This window comes from Entelurus aequoreus, linkage group LG20 (assembly GCF_033978785.1).
Source record: "Entelurus aequoreus isolate RoL-2023_Sb linkage group LG20, RoL_Eaeq_v1.1, whole genome shotgun sequence".
NCBI classification, from domain to species: domain Eukaryota; kingdom Metazoa; phylum Chordata; class Actinopteri; order Syngnathiformes; family Syngnathidae; genus Entelurus; species Entelurus aequoreus.
The window spans coordinates 5,338,392-5,360,595 of NC_084750.1; the positions used below are offsets into that span (position 1 = coordinate 5,338,392).

At 32.4% G+C, this 22,204-nt stretch overlaps 2 protein-coding genes across 5 annotated transcripts in view; one reads left to right on the plus strand and one right to left on the minus strand.

Moving 5' to 3' along the window:
• Window positions 1-13,439, minus strand: part of kcnh8 (potassium voltage-gated channel, subfamily H (eag-related), member 8) — a 138,132-nt gene extending 124,693 nt beyond the window's left edge. Inside the window, exon 1 of the mRNA XM_062029273.1 lies at window positions 13,364-13,439. Within this exon, the coding sequence (XP_061885257.1) occupies window positions 13,364-13,439 (76 nt within the window). The remainder of the gene's footprint in view (window positions 1-13,363) is intronic.
• The window catches only part of LOC133635871 (DNA-binding protein SATB1-like), a 167,252-nt gene that overhangs the window by 70,670 nt on the left and 74,378 nt on the right, over window positions 1-22,204 (plus strand). Inside the window, exon 4 of one of the 4 annotated variants that reach the window (XM_062029276.1) lies at window positions 15,642-15,739. The exons of the other annotated variants lie outside the window; for them this stretch is intronic. The gene's annotated coding sequence lies outside the window, so the exon portion shown is untranslated. The remainder of the gene's footprint in view (window positions 1-15,641; window positions 15,740-22,204) is intronic. 4 annotated transcript variants of the gene reach the window in all.

Genomic DNA, 22,204 nt, shown 5'->3' on the forward strand with positions numbered 1-22,204 from the left:
AGATTCACCAACACAGATGTCCAGAATACTGTGGAATTTTGCGATGAAAACAGAGCTGTTTGTATTGTGATACAATGTGTCCGAATACTTCCGCTTCAACCATTGACGTCACGCGCAAATGTCATCATACATAGACGTTTTCAACAATTTAAAATTGCTCTTTATAAGTTAACCCGGCCGTATTGGCATGTGTTGCAATGTTAAGATTTCATCATTGATATATAAACTATCAGACTGCGTGTTCGGTAGTAGTGGGTTTCAGTAGGCCTTTAAATATCTCAAATAAGGGTGATATTTGCTTATTTTCTGTCTGATAAGATAATTCTTCTCACTAAGCAGATTTTATGTTAGAGTGTTTTACCATATTTTTCGGACTATAAATCGCAGTTTTTTTCATAGTTTGGCCGGGGGTGCGACTTATACTCAGGAGCGACTTAAGTGTGAAATTATTAACACATTACCGTAAAATATCAAATAATATTATTTAGCTCATTCACGTAAGAGACTAGACGTATAAGATTTCATCGGATTTAGCGATTAGGAGTGACAGATTGTTTGGTAAACGTATAGCATGTTCTATATGTTATAGTTATTTGAATGACTCTTACCATAATATGTTACGTTAACATACCAGGCACGTTCTCAGTTGGTTATTTATGCCTCATATAACGTACACTTATTCAGCCTGTTGTTCACTATTCTTTATTTATTTTAAATTGCCTTTCAAATGTCTATTCTTGGTGTTGGCTTTTATCAAATACATTTCCCCCAAAAATGCGACTTATACTCCAGTGCGACTTATATATGTTTTTTTCCTTCTTTATTATGCATTTTCGGCTGGTGCGACTTATACTCCGGAGCGACTTATACTCCGAAAAATACGGTGCTTGTTTTAAGGGTTTTGGTCCTAAATTATCTCAGTAAGATATTTCAGCTTGTTGCTGAGATTGTATGACCTATATTGAGTAAAACATGCTTGAAACTAGAATATCAACTGTTGCAAAGTTGTGTCATTAACACTTGCAAGTATAAAACTACTTTTTTAAAGCAATCATTTCTTACTTCAAGTATGAAGAAAAAAATCATGATGCCGAACGCATATCATTGTGTCAAGATAATTGCACTAGTATTTACTTAATTTAAGAATATTTTTCAACATATTGAGCAAAAAGGTCTCATTTTTTTTCTATCAAGAAAAGTGCACTTGTTATTAGTGAGAATATACTTATTTTAAGGTATTTCTGGGTTCATTGAGGTTTTACTTGTTTTGGAAAGTCTTGACAAGCCAAATTTTTTTGTTCTATTGACAGATAATTTTGCTTAGTTCAAATAAAATACCCCTCATTTTTGTTTTTTTTTCTTCTTGTTTTTGAACACTGACTTTTTGCAGTGTACTGGAGAATCTTCTGAGTTCCTGCAAATTTTCATCAACAGTGTGTACGTCCTGCCGTCGTGGCTCATCAGCGCTCCTTCACGTGGGGATCAGTGGCGTTTCACAGCTCCTAATGGAGATGATAATAACAGTTTGGAGTCATCACACTTTCTATAGCCACTGACGACGCCAAACAAAAGCTAATCAAGCGTGTGTTCCGCTACCGTACGTGTTCCTAGGCCTGACCTGCCTTGGGGGGGCTGCAGGTTACGTCATAGTTGTGCAGCAGAGAACCTTCTTATCTGGGCTCCTGGCAATATTCAATATTCTTGTCTGGGCTCCTGGCAAGGCCATCTCACACCGTTAAGCATTAAACAGTTGTAGTCCGTCATGCTGCCCCTGTGAAGATAGCCCCCTGCTGCCTCCGGTCGACGCCGTCTTCAACTTTCCTTCCTTTTTCTGCTCAAGGACGCTATGAGTTTCCTCCGTGTAAGAAGAGAGCTCCTGCCCCCGAGCAAGCGCTTGACATTTGGCCTGCTTTAAGTCACGGCCCAAAGCTGCCGAGGCTGCAGAATGTTGGGTCAGGGAGGGTGTGACCGGGCGCAGGTAGAAATAGGGGTCAGTGGTCACATATACACTTGATTTAATACTGGAGTGATGTGTGCTCCTTTTCCTACCACCTCCATGTAATGCTTGCCAATGATATATATACAAACCCCAAAACCAGTGAAGTTGGCACGTTGTGTAAATGGTAAATAAAAACAGAATGCAATGATTTGCAAATCATTTTCAACTTATGTATATTTAATTGAATGGACTGCAAAGACAAGATATTTAATGTTCGAACTGAAAAAGGTCTTTTTTTTTTGTGCAAATAATCCTCAACTTAGATTTTAATGGCAGCAACACATTGCAAAAAAGTTGGCACAGGGGCATTTTTACCACTGTGTTACATGGCCTTTCCTTTTAACAACACTCAGTAAACGTTTGGGAACTGAGGAGACCGATTTTTTCCCGTTGTCGCGTTTTACGCTTCATAATGCGCCACACATTTTCAATGGTAGACAGGTCTGGACTACAGGCAGGCCAGTCTAGTACCCGCACTCTTTTACTACGAAGCCACGCTGTTGTAACACGTGACTTGGCATTGCCTTGCTGAAATAAGCAGGGGCGTCCATGATGCCTTCACGGATGTGTAAGTTACCCATGCCTTGGGCACTAATACACCCCCATACCATCACAGATGTTGGCTTTTGAACTTTGCGCCTTGAACAATCCGGATGTGTGACGATCAGTCACTTCATTTCAGTGTGTTTCCTTGTTTTTGTATTTAATTCCTATCAGTGCTCTTATTTTGGTTTCCACTTCCTGCTTGTGAGGAACTCGCATGGCTGCAGTTTTTGAGACCCCAAAATGCAGGATCTAGCAGACGATGAACAGGTAAGATGATCTTTATTATCATCAACAGAAATGAAGCAGTCTTGCACATAAACGTTCCACAACATAAAGCGATCTTCGAGCACTGAGGAGTGCTGGAGTGAAGCATAATCAGAAATACTTTATTAAACCCTGAGGGGAAATTACCATTTTCGGCACAATCCCATTCAAGATCAGACAAATATTACAGGGAGACAGAACAGGATCGCTGACGGGTCTGCCAACTTCCGGCGCCCCTTACAAAAAAGGTGGGATACAGCTAAACAATGGGAGGGTTTGGGGGGTGAGAAAAAAGAATCGGTCTAAGCCTGGGCCTCTGGAGAGGGGGTCCAGACTGAGGCCAAGGGAACAAACAACTCATAGCCATAGCACACATCCCTCTTACATGTGTGTACGAGGGAAACATCAAAGAACATAAAAATAGACATATGCTGATTGGCCGCAGGTGTGGACCAGGTGCCAATCAATAGCAGGTGAGTGAACGAACACAGTGCTCAGCGGAACAAGCAGGAAGTGTAAACCAAAATAAGAGCACTAATGGGAAGTAAATACAAAAACAAGGAAACAAACAGAAATGAAGTGACCGATCGTCACAGGATGGTTCTTTTCCTCTTTGTTCCGGAGGACACGACGTCCACAGTTTCCAAAAACTATTTGAAATGTGGACTCGTCAAACCACAGAACACTTTTCCACTTTGCATCAGTCCATCTTAGATGAGCCGGCGGCGTTTCCGGGTGTTGTTGATAAATGGCTTTCGGTTTGCATAGTAGAGTTTTAACTTGCACTTACAGATGTTGCGACCAACTTTAGTAACTGACAGTGGTTTTCTGAAATATTCCTGAGCCCATGTGGTGATATCCTTTACACACTGATGTCGCTTTTTGATGCAGTGCCGCCTGAGGGATCAAAGGTCATGGGCATTCAACGTTACATGCACTGATTTCTTCAGATTCTCTGAACCTTTTGATGATATTACAGACCTTAGAACAGGGGTCACCAACGCGGTGCCCGCGGGCACCAGGTAGCCCGTAAGGACCAGATGAGTAGCCCGCTGGCCTGTTCTAAAAGTAGCTCAAATAGCAGCACTTACCAGTGAGCTGCCTCTATTTTTTGAATTGTATTTATTTACCAGCAAGCTGGTCTCGCTTTGCCCGACATTTTTAATTCTAAGAGAGACAAAACTCAAATAGAATTTGAAAATCCAAGAAAATATTTTAAAGACTGGGTCTTCACTTGTTTAAATAAATAAATTATTTTTTTTTACTTTGCTTCTTATAACTTTCAGAAAGACAATTTTAGAGAAAAAATACAACCTTAAAAATGATTTTAGGATTTTTAAACACATATACCTTTTTACCTTTTAAATTCCTTCCTCTTCTTTCCTGACAATTTAAATCAATGTTCAAGTAAATTTATTTTTTTTATTGTAAAGAATAATAAATAAATTTTAATTTAATTCTTCATTTTAGCTTCTGTTTTTTCGACAAAGAATATTTGTGAAATATTTCTTCAAACTTATTATGATTAAAATTCAAAAAAATTATTCTGGCAAATCTAGAAAATCTGTAGAATCAAATGTGAATCTTATTTCAAAGTCTTTTGAATTTCTTTTAAAATTTTTGTTCTGGAAAATCGAGAAGAAATAATGATTTGTCTTTGTTAGAAATATAGCTTGGTCCAATTTGTTATATATTCTAACAAAGTGTAGATTGGATTTTAACCTATTTAAAACATGTCATCAAAATTCTAAAATTAATCTTAATCAGGAAAAATTACTAATGATGTTCCATAAATAATTTTTTTAATTTTTCAAAGAATCGAATTAGCTAGTTTTTCTCTTTTTTTTTCGGTTGAATTTTGAATTTTATAGAGTCGAAATTGAAGATAAATTATGTTTCAAAATTGAATTGTCATTTTTTTCGTGTTTTCTCCTCTTTTAAACCTTTCAATTAAGTGTAAATATCATTAATTATTAATAATAACAGAGTTAAAGGTAAATTGAGCAAATTGGCTATTTCTGGCAATTTATTTAAGTGTGTATCAAACTGGTAGCCCTTCGCATTAATCAGTACCCAAGAAGTAGCTCTTGGTTTCAAAAAGGTTGGTGACCCCTGCCTTAGAATATAGGTTCAAAAGGATTTGCAAATCATTGTATTCTGTTTTTATTTACGATTTACACAACGTGCCAACTTCACTGGTTTTGGGTTTTGTATATATGTACTGCCAAATGCTAACTGTTATTCTTTAGTTTCTATTTATTGGTGTTTAATGAATCCATATCTTAACTTGAGTGTAGTGAACAACTTGAAAAGGTTGCATTGACATTTTTACAGCTAAAAGTAGTTTGGAAATGTGACAAAGCGTGCATGTCTTTTTAGAAACATTCAATCTATCCTGCACAAAAAGTCAATGACATCAAAGAAGCATTCCAGGGTTAGTGAACTCGCGGCCGGGGGGCCAAATCCGACCCAGAAAAGACACCATACTGGCCCCCCGAATTCAGTTGGAAACTTGGGAGACAAACATTTTAGCAGCAAATTGCTAAAAAGACTAAAGAGCTTTTGTTGTGTAGAAGAACTTGGAGCATGGAAACACACTGTTTACACGTCCTTGCATTGACCTTTGAACTTTGCTAGCAAACATACAACACTGAGCTCCAAACTTGTCATTGACATAACTGAGGCGTTCCTCAAGGCACCCTTTTAAGTCCTCTCCTTTTTTTTCTCGGAATGTGCAGGCATGTGAATTTTCATCTGCGTTTTTAAACGCTTCTTTTTGCATCAAAATATCACTTCTGCATTTTAGTCATAAAAATAGGATCCAATGTGTTGAACGCTTGCCTCAGCCGCAGGTACTCGCCGTTCTTCTTGCCTAGACGGAGCTGCAGGACCAAACCACAACATTGTCCACTCGGCTGCTAATCAGATTTGGAAGATTACAATCTCAACACTGTTAGTTGTAGTTCTACAGCAGTGATTGTCAAACTGTGGTACGTGTACCACTAGTGGTAAGTGGGCTCCCTCCAGTGGTACGCCTAGGAATCACCTGATTAAAGTACAGTGTTTTATTTTCCTACATGCAAACTGTATATTACAGTGGCCAAAAATATGAAATATACTTGTTCAATAAAACCTCGGCCTTGTTTTTAATGAATACTTAGGCCTATTACGCTACTGCATTTTAATGTGGGTCATTATGGTGGTTCTTGGTGAGCCAAGTTTTTTCTGAGGTGGTACTTGGTGAGCGCCACTGTAGAAATGGACACAGCTGCGGGAAATGTAGTCTTGATTTCCAACATTCTTTTTCAGATTTGAAGTGGCAGCACTTTTTGCCAATTTTCCTCTACCCCCCCCCCCTCTTCCCCCCTCAATTTTCAAAATGTTCCTCTTTTTTCTCAATTTTCCCCTTTTTTCTCTCTCAATTTTCCTTTTTTTTCCATAAATGTTCCTCTTTTCTTCTCAATGTTCCTCTTGTTTCCCCCTTAATTTTTCTTCTTTTTAAAAATGTTTTCCTTTTTTCTCCACTTTACTATTTTTTCCTCTCAATTTTCCTCGTTTTGTTCCTTTTTTTCCCTCAAGTTTCCTCTTTTTTCCCTCAAGTTTCATCTTTATTTCTCTTTCAATTTTCCCTTTTCTCCTCAATTTTGCTCTTTTTTTCCTCAATTGTCCTATTTTTTCCCTAAATGTTCCTCTTTTTACCCCTTAATTTTCCTCTTTTTTCTTCTAAAATGTTCCTCTTTTTTTCTCAAGTTTCCTATTTTTCCTTTCAATTGTATTTCCCCCCTGAGGTTTTCCTCTTTTTTTATTCTAAAATGTTCCTATTTTTTCCTTTTTTTTCCCCCTATAAATTTTTATTTCCCCCCTCAATTTTTCTATTTTTTCTTCTGAAATGTTCCTCTTTTTTCCGAATGCTGATAAACATCTAGAACTTGGTGGAAAAAGTACACATAAATGATCACATATTCAGCAACGTATCTGTTCTTGATGATGTTTTCTTTGTTTGCTTGTGTTACACACTGAATACAGGAAGTGAACAAACAAATGTGGCTAGGATCAAATAAGCTCTGTCTTTTCCTGCTGCATTTCGGGCATGATGAAATATAGTCTATAGGTGAGATTGTAACTGTTTGAAATAAAATAATAATCAATCATATCCATAACTTGCAGACCACCAAGTCGGACTTACAAAAGTAATTTTTGGCCTTGTCCATGGTGCTGAAAACTAACAGATCTATTGGCTTTGTACATGGTGCTGAAAACTAACAATTCTCCAGTAGACTATGTTTTCTTACTGTACTTCTGTGTACTTACTGTACTTTTGTTTACTGACTGTGCTTGTGTTTACTGACTGTACTTCTGTTCACACAAGTTGATAGATGGGATTGTGTACCTCCATAAAACTTCCATATTGTACCTAATATGTGAAAAACTGAACATGTTTTCAAGAAGAAGACATAATAAATCTATTGTAGCGATACAGTAGATATAGTAGATACAGTTTTTACAGTAGATACAGTCGATGGACAATTCCTCAATGAATTGCCAGGTGAACAAATCAAATGTACATTTGAACAGTAATTACCACCATGTGTAATGGCAGATATATTTGTCATCTTCATACATCATATTTTACAAACCGTACCACTGGAAAAGCATCACATTGTGTCCTTGTAAGTTGGGCTGTCAATCGTCGGGCACCACACAATTCGATTTGAGTCTTGGGGGTAACGATTCGATTCAGAATTTGAAATAAATGATAGTATATTAAGAATTGTCACACATAAGAATCGCGATTAATTTGAAAATCTTTTATTAATTACAATAGACATTTTCTAATGCTACTGTGTTAGAATATCCAAATGATTGACTGGTGCGGTAGTAGTCAATGTCAGGGATGGGAATCCTACACCAACTCATCATTCAATACCGATTCTTGTGGAGACGATTCGATTCAGATTCAATTTTCCATTCAAAACGATTCTCGCAATACTTTCAAAACAGGTAACCAAAGCTCCTCTTGACTTGTACGCGCAGTGAACATGTGCGGTCTTTTAAAAAAATGGATTCCTTAAAAAAAAAATTTTTTTTTTTTTTTTGAAGTGCTGAACTGATTTTGAATCGGAATAAATAAAAATCCCGATTTGGACATAAATCGATTTTTTTCAGCATGTATTTGAACTAATGAATCAAATGTCAATGACAAAATGTAAGATGTTAAAGCGTATATTAGGAATAAACATGGAGAACTGTGCAACTGTAAACATGTGACGTTCCTTCATGTAACTTGTTAAAACAAATAAACCAATACTACTATTCATGTGTGCATATATTTGTCATCAAATGACTTGTTAAATAATGTCTGTAACAAATAAACCAATAGTAGTATTCACATATTTGTCATCAAATGACTTGTTAAAGCATGTCTACAACAAATAAACCAAAACTAGTATTCATGTATTCACATTTTTGTCATCAAATGACTTGTTAATGCATGTCTGAAACAAATCAAAACTAGTATTCATGTATTCACATGTGTGTCACCAAATGACTTATTAAATCATGTCTGTAACAAATAAACCAATACTAGTATTCATGTGTTCACATATTTGTGATCAAATTACTTGTTAAAGCATGTCTGAAACAAATACACCAATGCTAGTATTCATGTATTCACATATTTGTTATCAAATGACTTGTAAAGCATGTCTGAAACAAATAAACCAATACTAGTATTCATGTATTCACATATTTGTCATCAATGACTTGTTAAAGCATGTCTGAAACAAAGAAACCACTACTAGTATTCATGTGTGCACATATTTGTTCATCAAATGACTTGTTAATGCATGTCTAAAACAAATAAACCACTACTAGTATTCATGCATTCACATATTTGTCATCAAATGACTTGTTAATGCATGTCTGAAACAAATAAACCACTACTAGTATTCTTGTATTCACATATTTGTCATCAAATGACTTGTTAAAGCATGTCTGTAACAAATAAACTAATACTTGTATTCATATATTCACATATTTGTCTTCAAATGACTTGTTAAAGCATGTCTGAAACAAATAAACCACTACTAGTATTCTTGTATTCACATATTTGTCTTCAAATGACTTGTTAAAGCATGTCTGTAACCAATAAACCAATACTAGTATTCATATATTTGTCATCAAATGACTTGTTAAAGCATGTATGAAACAACTAAACCACTACTAGTGTATTTGTCCTAAAATGACTTGCCTCTAAAACGTGTTGTTGCCTAATTAAAAACAGCAAAGTGTTTTTGAAGTTTGAAGTTTGAAGGACATGCAGTCGTCAACATAAAAACAGACCAGACCAAAAGTTCAAAGCATGAGGACTGACAGTATAATAATAGTGTTAATATAATAATACCGTTAATATAATAATACTATGTCAATATAATAATACTGTTAATATAATAATACTGTCAATATAATAATACTATGTCAATATAATAATACTGTTAATATAATAATACTGTCAATATAATAATACTGTCAACATAATAATACTATGTCAATATAATAATAATGTCAATGTAATAATAGTGTTAATATAATAATACTGTCAATATAATAATACTATGTCAATATAATAATATTGTTAATATAATAATACTGTCAATATAATAATACTGTCAACATAATAATACTATGTCAATATAATAATATTGTTAATATAATAATACTGTCAATATAATAATACTGTCAACATAATAATACTATGTCAATATAATAATATTGTTAATATAATAATACTGTCAATATAATAATACTGTCAACATAATAATACTATGTCAATATAATAATAATGTCAATGTAATAATAGTGTTAATATAATAATACTGTCAATATAATAATACTATGTCAATATAATAATATTGTTAATATAATAATACTGTCAATATAATAATACTGTCAACATAATAATACTATGTCAATATAATAATAATGTCAATGTAATAATAGTGTTAATATAATAATACTGTCAATATAATAATACTATGTCAATATAATAATATTGTTAATATAATAATACTGTCAATATAATAATACTGTCAACATAATAATACTATGTCAATATAATAATAATGTCAATGTAATGATAGTGTTAATATAATAATGTCAATATAATAATACTGTCAAGATAATAATACTATGTCAATTTAATAATACTGTCAAGATAATAATACTATGTCTCACATAGTATTAATCAATAATCAATAAAGTACTATCTATCTATAGTATTATTATATTTACAGTGTTATAATATTGACATAGTAGCATTTACGTAGCATCATTATATTGACAGTATTATTATATTGACAGTATTATAGTATTGACATAGTATTGTTGTATTAACAGTATAATTACATCAACAGTATTATTATACTGTCAGTCCTCATGCTTTGAACTTTTGGTCTGGTCTGTTTTTATGTTGACTACTGCATGTCCTTCAAACTTCAATGGTGTGACTTGAAAAACACTTTGCTGTTTTTAATTAGGCAACAACACGTTTTAGAGGCAAGTCATTTTAGGACAAATTTACTAGTAGTGGTTTATTTGTTTCAGACATGCATTAACAAGTCATTTGATGACAAATATGTGAACACAAGAATACTAGTATTGGTTTATTTGTTTCAGACATGCTTTAACACGTCATTTGATGACAAATATGTGAATACATGAGTACTAGTATTGCTTTATTTGTTTCAGACATGCATTAACACGTCATTTGATGACAAATATGCGAATACATGACTACTAGTATTGGTTTATTTGTTACAGACATGATTTAACGAGTCATTCATTAATAATAATACTGTAAATATAATAATACTTTCAATATAATAATACTGTTAACATAATAGTGTTATTTTAATACTATGTCAATATAATAATACTATGTCAAGATAATAATTATGTCAAAATAACATTACTATGTCAATATAATAATACTGTCAAAATAATAATATGTCAATATAATAATACTATGTCAATATAATAATACTGTCAATATAATAATAGTGTTAATATAATATTATGTCAATATAATAATACTGTCAATGTAATAATACTGTCAACATAATAGTGTTCATATAATAATACTGTCAATATAATAATAGTGTTAATATAATAATACTATGTCAATATAATACTGTCAATATAATAATACTGTCAATATAATAATACTGTCAACATATTAATACTGTCAACATAATAATAGTGTTAATATAATAATACAGTCAACATAATATTAGTGTTAATATAATAATACTGTCAACATAATAATAGTGTTAATATAATATTACAGGCAACATAATACTGTTAATATAATATTACTGTCAACATAATGATACTGTCAACATAATACTAATGTTAATATAATATTACTGTCAACATAATAATACTGTCAACATAATAGCATTAATATAATAATACTGTCAACATAATAATACTGTCAACATAATAATAGCCTTAATATAATCATACTGTCAACATAATAATACTGTCAACATAATAATAGTGTTGATATACTAATACTGTCAACATAGTACTACTACCGTATGTGAATATAATAATACTGTCAACATAATAATACTGCCAACATAATAATAGTGTTGATATAATATTACTGTCAACATAATACTACTATGTGAATATAATAATACTGTCAACATAATACTACTATGTGAATATAATAATACTGTCAACATAATAATAGTGTTGATATAATAATACTGTCAACATAATAATAGTGTTGATATAATACTACTGTCAACATAACACTACTATGTGAATATAATAATACTGTCAACATAATAATACTGTCAACATAATAATAGTGTTGATATAATAATACTGTCAACATAATACTACTATGTGAATATAATAATACTGTCAACATAATACTGTCAACATAATAATAGTGTTGATATAATAATACTGTCAACATAACACTACTATGTGAATATAATAATACTGTCAACATAATAATACTGCCAACATAATAATAGTGTTGATATAATAATACTGTCAACATAATAATAGTGTTGATATAATACTACTGTCAACATAACACTACTATGTGAATATAATAATACTGTCAACATAATAATACTGCCAACATAATAATAGTGTTGATATAATAATACTGTCAACATAATACTACTATGTGAATATAATAATACTGTCAACATAATAATAGTGTTGATATAATAATACTGTCAACATAATAATAGTCTTGATATAATACTACTGTCAACATAACACTACTATGTGAATATAATAATACTGTCAACATAATAATAGTGTCAACATAATAATAGTGTTAATATAATAATACTGTCAACATAATACTACTATGTGAATATAATAATAGTGTCAACATAATAATAGTGTTGATATAATAATACTACTATGTGAATATAATAATACTGTCAACATAATACTACTATGTGAATATAATAATACTGTCAACATAATAATAGTGTTGATATAATAATACTGTCAACATAATAATAGTGTTGATATAATACTACTGTCAACATAACACTACTATGTGAATATAATAATACTGTCAACATAATAATACTGTCAACATAATAATAGTGTTGATATAATAATACTGTCAACATAATACTACTATGTGAATATAATAATACTGTCAACATAATACTGTCAACATAATAATAGTGTTGATATAATAATACTGTCAACATAACACTACTATGTGAATATAATAATACTGTCAACATAATAATACTGCCAACATAATAATAGTGTTGATATAATAATACTGTCAACATAATAATAGTGTTGATATAATACTACTGTCAACATAACACTACTATGTGAATATAATAATACTGTCAACATAATAATACTGCCAACATAATAATAGTGTTGATATAATAATACTGTCAACATAATACTACTATGTGAATATAATAATACTGTCAACATAATAATAGTGTTGATATAATAATACTGTCAACATAATAATAGTCTTGATATAATACTACTGTCAACATAACACTACTATGTGAATATAATAATACTGTCAACATAATAATAGTGTCAACATAATAATAGTGTTAATATAATAATACTGTCAACATAATACTACTATGTGAATATAATAATAGTGTCAACATAATAATAGTGTTGATATAATACTACTACTATGTGAATATAATAATAGTGTCAACATAATAATAGTGTTAATATAGGTGTGAATGAATGATGGGTTCCCACTTCTCTGTGAGCGCTTTGAGTATCTAACAATAGAAAAAGCGCGATATAAATCTAATCCATTATTATTATTATTAATATAATAATACAGTCAACATAATACTACTATGTGAATATAATAATAGTGTCAACATAATAATAGTGTTAATATAATAATACAGTCAACATAATACTACTATGTGAATATAATAATGGTGTCAACATAATAATAGTGTTAATATAATAATGGTGTCAACATAATAATATTGTGAATAATCGTGGGCAACTTACGCGTGCCATCAAAGCGCGTGGCGATGGTGTCCAGAAAGGTGTTCTGCGGTGCAAGTAATCCCTTCATCACAGGCATGTTCCCTGCTGGATGTTCACGTCCCCATCAAAGTGCGTGAAGACCGACAAGTGGTCCAGAGCAGAGCGCGTGCACGTGCACCCTGCATGTACAGTAGTCGTGCACATACTGTACGGGGAAGGCGCGCATGCACCAGCGTGTCCGGAGGTTGCGTTGCGTGCGTGCGTGCAGGGAGAAGGAGGCGGTGCCGCGCGCACATGCAGGTGCAGGCGGGTAATGGCCGGGATGACCGTGACAAGGTGCAAGTGCCTGTCAGCGGGTGCTATTATCACGTCACGTGGCGACAATGAGCGTCTCTCCACAGCGCGCAATGAATGGCGGGAAACATCCGTCACGCGCACTTTGTCATCCAACATTTTCAACTTTATGCATCACTTCAACTTCACTCAGACCGCAAATTGACCTCAGTAACCCAAAATATAAACCTTTAATTTACTTTCTTTTAACTTATATTTACTTTTATTCACACTGTTTTACCTAAATGTACATTTTATTGCCTTCTTTTTACTTACTATTTATTAACATTGTTTTACCTTCTTTGACCTTCTGTTGACATTTTATTTACCGCCTTTTCCATCTACGTTTCGATCCCAGCTTCACCCATCCTAGTCACTGCCGTTGTGTCCTTGGGCAAGACACTTTACCCACCTGCTCCCAGTGCCACCCACACCCGTTTAAATGTAACTTAGATATTGAGTTTTACTATGTAAAAGCACTTTGAGTCACTAGAGAAAAGCGCTATATAAATATAATTCACTTATTCACTTTACCTTCTTTGTTTCATCATATCTGAACTTCTATTTACCTTCTTTTACCCTATATTTACTTTTTATTGACATTGTTTTACCCATATTTAAATTGTATTGACATTTTTTTAATACCTTGTATTTGCTTTCTTTGACCTTTTATACTTTCTATTTACCTTCTTTTACCATTTATGATCCTTGTTTTACCATATTTTAACTTCTATTTTCCTTGTTTTACGTTATATTTACTTTTTATTGACATAGTTTTACCTTCTATTTACCATATTTTAACTTCTATTTTCCTTGTTTTACCTTATATTTACTTTTTATTGACATTGTTTTACCTTCTATTTACCTTCTTTCACCATTTATGATCCTTGTTTTACCACATTTTAACTTGTATTTTCTTTGTTTTACTTATTTACTTTTTATTGACATTGTTTTACCTTCTATTTACCTTCTTTTACCATTAATGGTCCTTGTTTTACCATATTTTAACTTCTATTTTCTTTTTTTTACCTTATATTGCCTTATTTTGCCTTGTATCTCCTTTCTACGTACCTTGTTTTACTTTTCTTACCTTCTATTGACCTTCTTTTACCATCTACGGTCCTTGTTTTACCATATTTTAATTCCTTCTTTTACCTTTTATTAACCTTACTTTACCCTCAATTGACCTTGTTTCACGTTTTATTGACCCTGTTCCGCCTTCAATTTAGCTTGTTTTACCTTCTATTTACCTTTTATTGACATTGTTTTACCTTATATTCACGTTTTTAACCTGTTTTTACCTTCTATTTGCCTTTTTTTACCTTCTATTTGCATTATTTTACCTTCTATTTACCTTGTTTTATATGTTTTGACCTTGTTTACTTTCTTTTACATCCTCTTTACCTTATTTACCTTTTAATTGACTTAGTTTACATTATTCTACCTTCTTTTAACTTATTTTACTTTTAATGTACCTGATGTTACCTTCTATTTACCCTATTTTACCGACCATATGCCTTCTTTTACCTATTTACTGTACCTTGTTTTAATATGATGCAACGCCAAGTATTGCCAGCTATACAGTCACAACAATAATATGCATATTGTTTATACAGCTTTTCTATAAGAGTGTAGTCTAGTCAATACATTCAATATAGCATGCACTTTGTATTTTTATCACCTTTAAAGAATCTGTATTCATACAAATATTGGACTAATAGAATATGTGACATTGTTATGCTGGTGCAAGTGCAATATTAACTAGAATTAGACATTTGACAACAATCCAGCAAAAGCAACACGATGATAACTTTTGCTTCTGTACTAATATCAAGTTGAAACTGTATTTGTGGACAGATGTTGAATATCTTTGTGTTGATAGTCAGACTGGCAACCCGTCTCTCTCTTTCTCTCTCTATCTATTTCTCTGTCTCTCTCTCTCTCTCTCTCTCTCCTGTGTTCCAAGCAAACACACCTGTCCCCAGGGGGACAACTGTTTGGCAAACACAAAGTTTGAGCGCCATCTAGTGGAGAACATCAAACAGAACAAGGCAGAGCTGAAAGGTGAATAACGGCGCCCTCTTGTGGACGTTTGCTTATAAGCCTTAAATCCACGTGTTATCGTGTGTCTATCGCGATGTGAAACCTTTTGACGCAATGAGGAGTTGTAGTTGGACACGCTGCCGACTCATTGTTGCTTTGTGGAATCCCTGAGAGTCATAACATCATCACAGACACAGGAATGCCTCACCTAGGTGATGTCATGTATGGACTGTTGAGGTGTGCTTACAATTCACATATTGTATAGTCTTATCTTACAAACTATAGGACTCACATGTATTTTTCACATATTGTATAGTCCAGGGGTCGGCAACCCAAAATGTTGAAAGAGCCATATTGGACCAAAAATACAAAAACAAATCTGTCTGGAGCCACAAAAAATTAAAAGCCATATATTACATACAGATAGTGTGTCATGAGATATAAATTGAATTAAGAGGACTTAAAGGAAACTAAATGAGCTCAAATATAGCTACAAACGAGGCATAATGATGCAATATGTACATATAGCTAGCCTAAATAGCATGTTAGCATCGATTAGCTTGCAGTCATTCAGTGACCAAATATGTCTGATTATCACTCCACACAAGTCAATGACATCAACAAAACTCACCTTTGTGCATTCATGTACAATGTTAAAAGTGTGGTGGACAAAATGAGACAGAAAAAGAAGTGGCATAAAACACGTCCTAGAAAGTCGGAGAAAGTTACACGTGTAAACAAACTAAGGTGCGTTCAAGGACCGCCAAAATTAGTAGGACAAAACGGCGCTCGCCAAATACTCGAATCAGTGAAGCATGTTTAATATAAACAGTGTGCTTTATAACGATTAGGGAGGTTTGTGTCATGTTTGTCCTCCTACACAAACCATACTAAAACAAAAAATATATTTTTTCCCGCTCATCTTTTTCCATTTTTCATACATTTTTGAAAAAGCTCCAGAGAGCCACTAGGGCGGCGCTAAAGAGCCGCATGCGGCTCTAGAGCCGCGGGTTGCCGACCCCTGGTATAGTCTTATCTTACAAACTATAGGACTCAAATGTATTTTCACATCACATATTTTGTAGTCTTATCTTACAAACTATAGGACTCACATGTATTTTTCACATATTTGATAGTCTTATCTTACAAACTATAGGACTCACATGTATTTTTCACATATTTGATAGTCTTATCTTACAAACTATAGGACTCATGTGTATTTTTCACATATTTTATAGTCTTATCTTGCAAACTATAGGACTCACGTATTTTTCACATCACATATTTTATAGGGTTATCTTACAAACTATAGGACTCAAATGTATTTTTCACATATTTCATAGTCTTATCTTACAAACTATAGGACTCACATGTATTTTTCACATCACATATTTTGTAGTCTTATCTTACAAACAAGAGGACTCCTGTGTTTTTCACATATTTTATAGTCTTATCTTACAAACAATAGGACTCACATGTATTCTTCACATATTTGATAGTCTTATCTTACAAACTATAGGACTCACGTGTATTTTTCACAAATTTTATAGTATCTTAGAAACTATAGGACTCACAAGTATTTTCACATAAATATGTGAAAATACTTGTGAGTCCTATTGTTTATAAGATAAGACTATAAAATAATAGTCTTATCTTACAAACTATAGGACTGAAATTTATTTTTCACATCACATATTTTATAGTCTTATCTTACAAACTATAGGACTCACGTGTATTTTTCACATATTTTATAGTTTTATCTTACAAACTATAGGACTCACAAGTATTTTTCACATATTTTATAGTCTTATCTTACAAACTATAGGACTCACATGTATTTTTCACATATTTGGTAGTCTTATCTTAGACACTATAGGACTCACATGTATTATTCACATCACATATTTTATAGTCTTATCTTACAAACTAGAGGACTCATGTGTTTTTCACATATTGTATAGTCTTATCTTACAAATTATAGGACTCACATGTATTTTTCACATATTTTTTAGTCTTTTCTTACAAACTATAGGACTCAAATGTATTTTTCACATCACATATTTTATAGTCTTATCTTGCAAACTATAGGACTCACATGTATTTTTCACATCACATATTTGATAGTCTTATCTTACAAACTATAGGACTCAAATGTATTTTTCACATCACATATTTGATAGTCTTATCTTACAAACTATAGGACTCACATGTATTTTCCACATATTTTATAGTCTTATCTTACAAAATATAGGACTCAAATGTATTTTTCACATCACATATTTTATAGTCTTATCTTACAAACTATAGGACTCACATGTATTTTTCACATATTGTATAGTCTTATCTTACAAACTATAGGACTCACATGTATATTTCACATATTTTATAGTCTTATCTTACAAACTATAGGACTCAAATGTATTTTTCACATCACATATTTGATAGTCTTATCTTACAAACTATAGGACTCAAATGTATTTTTCACATCACATATTTGATAGTCTTATCTTACAAACTATAGGACTCACATGTATTTTTCACATATTTGATAGTCTTATCTTACAAACTATAGGACTCACATGTATTTTTCACATCACATATTTGATAGTCTTATCTTACAAACTATAGGACTCACATGTATTTTTCACATCACATATTTGATAGTCTTATCTTACAAACTATAGGACTCACATGTATTTTTCACATATTTTTTAGTCTTATCTTACAAACTATAGGACTCACATGTATTTTTCACATATTTGATAGTCTTATCTTACAAACTATAGGACTCACGTGTATTTTTCACATATTTGATAGTCTTATCTTACAAACTATAGGACTCACATGTATTTTTCACATATTTTTTTGTCTTTTCTTACAAACTATAGGACTCACATGTATTTTTCACATCACATATTTTATAGTCTTATCTTACAAACTATAGGACTCACATGTATTTTTCACATATTTTTTAGTGTTTTCTTATAAACTATAGGACTCACATGTATTATTCACATCACATATTTTATAGTCTTATCTTACAAACTATAGGACTCACATGCATTTTTCACATATTTTATAGTCTTATCTTACAAACTATAGGACTCACATGTATTTTTCACATATTTGATAGTCTTATTTTACAAACTATAAGACTCAAATGTATTTTTCACATATTTTATAGTCTTATCTTACAAACTATAGGACTCACATGTATTTTTCACATATTGTATAGTCGTATATTACAAACTATAGGACTCACATGTATTATTCACATCACATATTTTATAGTCTTATCTTACAAACTATAGGCCTCACATGTATTTTTCACATATTTGATAGTCTTATCTTACAAACTATAGGACTCATGTATTTTTCACATATTTTATAGTCGTATCTTACAAACTATAGGACTCACATGTATTTTTCACATATTTTTTAGTGTTTTCTTACAAACTATAGGACTCACATGTATTATTCACATCACATATTTTATAGCCTTATCTTACAAACTATAGGACTCACATGCATTTTTCACATATTTTATAGTCTTATCTTACTCACATGTATTTTTCACATATTTTATAGTCGTATCTTACAAACTATAGGACTCACATGTATTTTTCACATATTTTATAGTCTTATCTTACAAACTACAGGTCTGACATGTATTTTTCACATATTTTATAGTCTTATCTTACAAACTATAGGACTCACATGTATTTTTCACATATTTTTTAGTGTTTTCTTACAAACTATAAGAAACTATAAGACTCATATGTATTTTTCACATATTTTTTAGTGTTTTCTTATAAACTATAGGACTCACATGTATTATTCACATCACATATTTTATAGTCTTATCTTACAAACTATAGGACTCACATGCATTTTTCACATATTTTATAATCTTATCTTACAAACTATAGGACTCACAGGCATTTTTCACATATTTTATAGTCTTATCTTACAAACTATAGGACTAACATGTATTTTTCACATATTTTATAGCCTTATCTTACAAACTATAGGACTCACATGTATTTTTCACATCCCTGTTTGTTGGGGAGCGTACCTGCCATGGCAGTAGCTTAAAATAGACTTGCAGTATAGCATACAGTAATAATAGCAACACTTCAAGGACTAATAATCATCATCATGAGGGCTGGTGTCTTTTAAATCAGGGCTCCCAGACCTTTTTTCCTCCAGGGAGCGGTTTAATGTGTGCATTATTTCCAGGTGTGGCAGATAAAAAACAGCAAAAATGGGCATGAAAAATCAACTCAGCATAGCGTTGAAGTCGTGGGAGCCTTGGGCGTGTTTTTTTTGCGACGAGATGGTCCCCGGCACGTTGATGGCATATACTACATACCAGTGTTTCCCAGTGTTGGGCCTGGCGCCCCCTAGAATGTAACATATCTGTTTTTTCAGCTGTGGTCCGTGGAGGCCGCAGAAGTACTTAGTTGTAATACACTTTTCCACCACTTTTGGCAGTAATGACAATATCATACAAACAGAAGAAGTCTGGCGCTAATGTCATAGAGACATTTCTTCAGCGCAAAAACTATGACTAAAGTGGTGAAGCTGTATTTTCATTTGCACTTTAATTGTATTGACTTTTTAGTTAAGAAACATATTTATTATTCATTTAGTTTATTTAGTTTATCACAACATAATACATATTGAATGTATTGTGTTTAGTGAGACAGGCGAAAGTTAAAGAAAATGCGGTAGTTTATAATTAATTAATTCATGTTTCAAATGCGTCACGGACCGGTGGTTGTGGACCACTGGTTGAAATGACGCCTCAGCGAGTGTAGGGCATACTCTCTACCTGTAATGATTGTTAGTCTTTCATAATAGTCATCTGTGACCTAAAAAGTCATGCAAATAAAAGTAATAGTTAATATACAAATGTCTGGTTGGTCTTATGTTGCGCCCTAAAAGTGTTTCAACTGTAAGTATTGTACTTATTACACACGCACCATCTGATTGTAACATGCATCTTAGTTGTAGTTTTCATCAACAAATTAAACAATTCAATTATGCCCTAATAATATATCTGCCTTTTTTATTCTGATCCACTTTGTTTCCATGGAGACCTCCAGTACCCGAACCAAGTCTTAAAGTTTCTTTAAGAATGTTCTTATTTCTAGTGTAAGCACCTAAGGCTAAGGCAAAGTATATACACCCCAAACCTCAACAACCACTCCTACACCCCGCCCAGAAAACACACCAAAGAATCCTGATTTTACTCACAGAACGGCAACAAAGTAAAAATGTCATCCAGTTTAAAAATAATTTATTCCATGAATACGCCCCCTGGCAACGGGCGCATGCACGTCTGTGCGAGTCTAACAGAGGCCAATCAACTTCAATGCCTGTAGCTCAGTAGTCAAGACGCTGGCCTCTTACACCTTGCTCAAGGATACTGTTATTTGCGCATGGTGCCGTCTGCCAAAAATAACAAAAAGGAAGAAGCAGGGTGGGCAGTAAAATGGCGGACAGAAGAGAGGGGAAACTTACTTACAGCTTAACTTACAGGTTGAGCTTGTTTCCCTTCTCTTCTCATTTTACTCCTCACACTGCTCCTTCTTGTATTTGTGGCGGATGTCACCATGCGCAAACAACAGTGCCTCTGACGGCCTGACATTGACTCAGCTGCACCACCTGGTGGTTTACGGTGCAAATTACGGCTGCTCTGACTGCAAGTGTGTGGATCACGCAGGGTGGAATATTACTGCCAAGGGTTTTAACTTGGTTTTATAATTAGCAATCGTTTTTTTACTTGTCGGAAATTGTTTTTTTTATATTTGCAAATTTTTTTTAATTGAAAAAAAATGTTTTTTTTTACTTGTGAATATTTTTTTTACTTATAGAAAAATTTTATTTTACTTACAAATATTTTTTTCCAATTGAAGGAATAAGTAGTTTTTTTACCTGTAAAAAAAATTGTTTTTATACTTTCAAATCTTTTCTTTTTGCAGAAAATAGTTTTAGTTGTGAATCGTTTTTTTACTTGTAGAAAATGTTTTTTATGCTTACAAATCGTTTTTTATTTGAAAATAATTTTTTTTATTTGTGAATTGTTTTTTTACTTGTAGAGAATTGTTATTATACTTACAAATATTTTTTTTCAATTGAAGAAAGTAGTTGTTTTTTTTAACTTGTGCATTGTTTTTTTTGCAGAATTATTTTTTTAAAATTGTGAATCGTTTTTTTACGAGTAGAAAATGTTTTTTTTTATGCATGCAAAGTCTACTTTAATACTGGCAAATGAGACAACCAGTGTAGGAAAACAACTAGACTGCACAGTTCAATGTTAAATGTTATATAAATATTTTTATTTTTTTTAAGCACAGTCTACTGTAATATTTGCAAATGAGACACCAAGTGTAAGAAAACAACTAGACAGCACAGTTAAATGTTATATAAATAATATTATTTATTTCATGCAAAGTCTACTGTAATACTTGCAAATGAGAC